The 4,921-nt window shown below is 38.8% G+C and overlaps 1 protein-coding gene across 1 annotated transcript; it reads right to left on the bottom strand.

The window, feature by feature from the left end:
• Nucleotides 1-3,697: 3,697 nt before the first annotated feature.
• On the bottom strand, nucleotides 3,698-4,674 carry LOC104249209 (U4/U6 small nuclear ribonucleoprotein Prp31 homolog). The gene has a single exon (XM_009805594.2). It carries the CDS (start codon nucleotides 4,672-4,674, stop codon nucleotides 3,757-3,759), a length of 918 nt encoding a protein of 305 aa, XP_009803896.2. The 3' UTR covers nucleotides 3,698-3,756.
• Between the last annotated feature and the right edge of the window lie 247 nt (nucleotides 4,675-4,921).

Here is a 4,921-nt window from a genome sequence, read left to right as displayed (position 1 = left end):
GATGTCCCTAAGACAGCTTTTCGCACACGTTATTGTGAGTTCTTAGTGATGTCATTTGGGTTGACAAATGCCCCAGTAGCTTTTATAGATTTGATGAACCGGGTGTCCAAGACTTATCTGGATTCCTTTGTGATTCTTTTCATTGATGATATTTTGATTTATTCTTGCAGCCGGGAGGAACATAAGCAGCATCTTCGAGTCGTTCTTCAGACTCTAAGAGACAGCCAGTTATATGCTAAGTTTTCAAAATATGAGTTTTGATTGAGTTCAGTAGCATTCTTGGGTCATGTTGTATCAGCAAAGGGTATCTAGGTAGATCCCAAGAAGATTGAGGCAGTGAAGGACTGGCCTAGACCCATATCAATTACGGAGATCCAGAGTTTCTTAGGTTTGGCGGGTTATTACCGTCCGTTTGTGGAGGGTTTTTCATCTATAGCAGCCCCGATGACCAGGTAGACCAAGAAGGTTGCCCAGTTCAGGTGGTCGGACGAGTGTGAGGCGAGCTTTCAGAAGCTCAAGACAACCTTGACCACGGTGTTGGTGTTGGTATTGCCCACAGGTTCAAGGCCATATACAATATATTGTGACTCGTCTTGTATTGGACTTGGTGCGGTGTTGATGCAGAATGGCAAGGGTATTGCATATGCTTCGCAACACTTGAAGATTCACGAGAAGAATTATCCAGTTCACGATTTGGAGCTAGCAACCATTGTTCACGCGCTGAAGATTTGGAAGCATTATTATATGGCGTGTCGTGTGAGGTGTTCACGGATCACAAGAGTTTGCAATACTTGTTCAAGCAGAAGGAGCTAAACTTAAAGAAGATGAGGTGGGTGGGACTATTGAAAGACTATGATATCACCATCTTGTATCATCTTGGGAAGGCCAATATAGTGGCCAATGTTTTGAGTAGGAAGTCAGCCAGTATGGGCAGCCTTGCGTATATTCTAGTCGGTGAGAGACTGCTTGCTTTGGATGTTCAGGCGTTAGCCAATCAGTTCGTGAGGTTGGATATTTCTGAGCCCTGCCGTGTTCTAGCTTGCACAGTCGCTCGTTCTTTATTATTTGAGCATATCAGAGATCGGCAGTATGATGATCCTCATTTGCTTGTCTTTAGAGACACAGTGCGGCACAGAGGTGCCAAGCAGGTTACAGTTGGAGATGACGGAGTTTTGAAGATGCAAGTTAGAGTTTGTATGCCTAATATGGATGGACTTCGTGAGTTAATTCTAGAGGAGGCCCATAGTTCCCGGTATTCTATTCATCCGGGCGCTGCTAAGATGTATCAGGACTTGCGGCAACATTATTGGTGGAGGAGGATGAAGAAGGATATTGTTGCGTATGTAGCTCGGTGTTTGAATTGTCAGTAGGTAAAGTATGAGCATCAGAGACCTGGTGGTTTGCTTCAGAAGACTGAGATTCCTGAGTGGAATTAGGAGAGTATTACTATGGACTTCGTTGTTGGACTCCCACGGACTCAGTGGAAGTTCGATGCAGTATGGGTTATTATGGATACGCTAACTAAGTCAGCGCATTTCATTCCTGTGTCGGTTTCTTATTCTTCTGAGCGGTTGGCAGAGATTTATATCTGTGAGATCGTTTATCTTTATGGTGTGACCGTGTCTATCATATCTGATCGAGGTACACAACAATTAGTGTTTGACCAATCTTTTAGAAAGTGCTTCTAAGTATATATTTTTCTCAAAAGTATGCTTCTCAAAAGATAAATTAGGGAGAAAAGCTACTTTTTTCTGCTTCTCAAAAATTGTTTCTGCTTCTCAAAAATTGTTTCTGCTTCTACTCAAAAGTAACTTTTTCCTTCCAAAAGTTTTGGCCAAATAACTTTAACTTTAGAGAAAAAACCCTTTTGGCCACACACAAAAAAAAAAAAAGCATGACCAAACAGGCTATAAGAACGACGGCATATTGTTTAAGACCATAAGATTTAAAGGGCTCCAAGCCTTTCATTGTCAACAACCTTCCCAACCTCTTAATCTATATTTTAACCAGCATGATCACTATATAAGAATGAGAACAAAATATGGCAAATTCAGTTCATTAAATCTGATTTATGGCAGAAATATTTAAGTAATACCTTGCTGCAGCTACGTACTCTACACAAATCAGTCGTTTGATATGATGTAATAGGGAAAATAATATATGTATTAGCTTTGGTATTACTAATCTCATGTTTAGTAGTATTTTTTCAATCTATATATAACTAATACATGTACTATTCCGTACTATTCTTATACATAGCAAGCCATGTGATTAGCAATATCATGATTTTTAATACATGAATAACATGTATAAAGACGTAACTACCCTTTCAAAACCTTATCCAAAACATCGGAGGGTATTTTTGTAAACAAATAATTTTAAAAAAAAATATGCTATACATGTTATTTTTAGTACACCAAACTAAAGAGTCGACAAGAACTAATTCCAGCATAACTAATACCAATTACTAATACACCCTATTCAGTACAGTTGTTGTGAAGAGAAACTTATGTTCAGGCGTCCGTGTCAAGCTGTGTAGAAGATTATTGCTCAATAGACAAGAATGCTACAACAGTAATATTGCGTTACTTCATGTAACTTAAGTTATTAGTTTAGAGCTTTTGACAGTTCATGACAGAAGTGCACTAACATTTGGAGAGTTTCTACCAGAGATACAAGCATACCTTCAAAGGAAGCTTAGTAATTGCCCCTGTGAAATGTAATAGCAAATGAAACACAGTACGGCGCCAGTATACCACGTAGTCTTTTTGGAGGCAGTTCTATTGTATATGTGATATATATTCGCCATGTTTCTGTTGTATAGAGTTACAGCTGATTCAGTCATATACTATTCATTGAATCAATTCTTTTCTTGTGATCCATGTCCAACATTAAACAATTTGCAAATACAGAGTACTTTTTATAGTCTAAATCTCAGTTTGAGAGGGAAAAGATCACAGTCCTGTTCAGAAGTTTCCGTTACTATTTTCCAAACTGTTCGATTCAAGTCATCCACATTGTTTGTGCTACAACGAGAAGAAAAGGTTAACGAGTGAAGGATCCAGAAAACTCTAGTGCGAGAGCATTGTTTTCGTTCACAAAGGTGATCTCAGTATGCACAGACCATAAAAGTTCCTAGCAGTAACTTGGTTATGCACTGGAATGCTTCATTATCATCAATTCAACGTTTCGGTCTGTAGTTTTAACTACTTTCAAGTGTTTTTCTGCTGTTTGCCCATATGCAACAGAATTAATTATAAAACCAGCTTGTCTCTATGGGCTGTGTAAAGTTCCAACCTTTAAAAGAGTCAATCCCTTACATTTTTGTTAAAGAACCGATATGTTCATTTTACTTCAAAACATTGGTAAAGGTTGCATCTTATTGGAGTCCGAATATGATGCTAACAATGGAGAAGGCAGAGAAAAAAAGAGACCATTTCATTGAGGGGTGACGCATTATCCACAGACTTTTGAACCCTGGGCCACTGGCCTTGGGGATTTCTCGGTTAATTAAAAAAATAGAGATAAGACCGTAATTCATGTCAAAATTTACTAAATTTATTCTTGAAGCTCATCATCAGTAAATATAGCTGAGAGTCACAAAATATAATGCTAGTAAGACACACCAGTAAAGAAAAGAAAATCTTATAAGAACCTATTATTGCAAAAAGTTTATGTTATAGTATCCTCTAATGCATTCTGCTAACTTTGTTGGCAACTGATGCTCTGCACCAATCAGTCAAGACACAAGACAAATTATTTTCTATCTGCAAAATTATGACATTTCTCTATCTCTTTACGGAGCTCTTCCCTAAGAGATGTTCCATATTCTCCAGTGGGATGTCTTCCGGTGGAGTCAACACGAGCTGCTAATATTGATTTGACTGCCAGCATTGCATAAGCTCGCAACCTAAGGGCAGGAGGTGGAGGAGTAATCTGAATTATTTCACTTTGTTCAATATAATAAGCTCCTACACCCCAAAGCTGGTCAGAACTAATCTTCGTCCTTTTGGCACCAAGATGCAGGACATCAGAACCACGCATTTTTGACAGGGACCAGAGACCACCAGCAGTAGCCATAAGTTTAGCAGCAACTGCATTCCCAACAACAGCAGAGAGATTCGGAGCAATACATCCCATTCGACTCTCGACAAAATGCACAAGCTTTTCCTTTGCTGAATCAAGAGCAAGGACTCTATCACATGCTTCTATTATCTTTCCAAGTCGCCAACAAGAGAAAACCGTGATGATAGCTGAGGGTAGCAATCCTTCTAAGTCGCTGGCAAGAGTTGTCATATCCCTCTCCTGGCCAATTCTTTTAACAGCCCGGGCATAATCAATAGGGTGATGAACAAGTGATTCTAACTCAGGAACTTTGAATTGATACTTGTCGCGTATGAAATTGTGGATTAAAACAATTTCATTCTCAATGTCAACTGATAACACACTGCAGTCTATGATCAACTGCTCATCAACGCCACCTAATTTAGGTTTATCATCAGACTCAATTAGGGCAGCTTCAACTTTCTGCATTATCAGAATGTAGCGGCGTGATTTTCGCAGCTCGATAAAGTTATCTAGGTCATCATAATTTAGCGCCGCACGGAGCAGATTCTTTTCGCTATCGGACAATCCGTCAAGATCATCCAGGAAAGAAGCATCACGAGTTGCCATTAATGGGGATGAAGTTTCGAGCACCATTCTATTATGGAGAGAAGAAAACAGACAAAGTGACAAGAGAATTAGGTTTTGAAGAAGGAATCCGCTTTTGAAGATATATATAAGTATATATACTGTAAATAGAAAACGGAAGAAAGTATCCTTTGTAAATTATGAAAAATATCCTTTCCTAATGCAAATAGAAAACGGAAAAAAGTATCCTTTGTAAATTATGAAAAACACATTCCTATTCCTAACTTAA

This window comes from Nicotiana sylvestris, chromosome 1 (genome assembly GCF_000393655.2).
Source record: "Nicotiana sylvestris chromosome 1, ASM39365v2, whole genome shotgun sequence".
Classification (NCBI taxonomy): Eukaryota; Viridiplantae; Streptophyta; class Magnoliopsida; order Solanales; family Solanaceae; genus Nicotiana; species Nicotiana sylvestris.
This window is presented reverse-complemented; position numbering and strand designations above follow the sequence as displayed.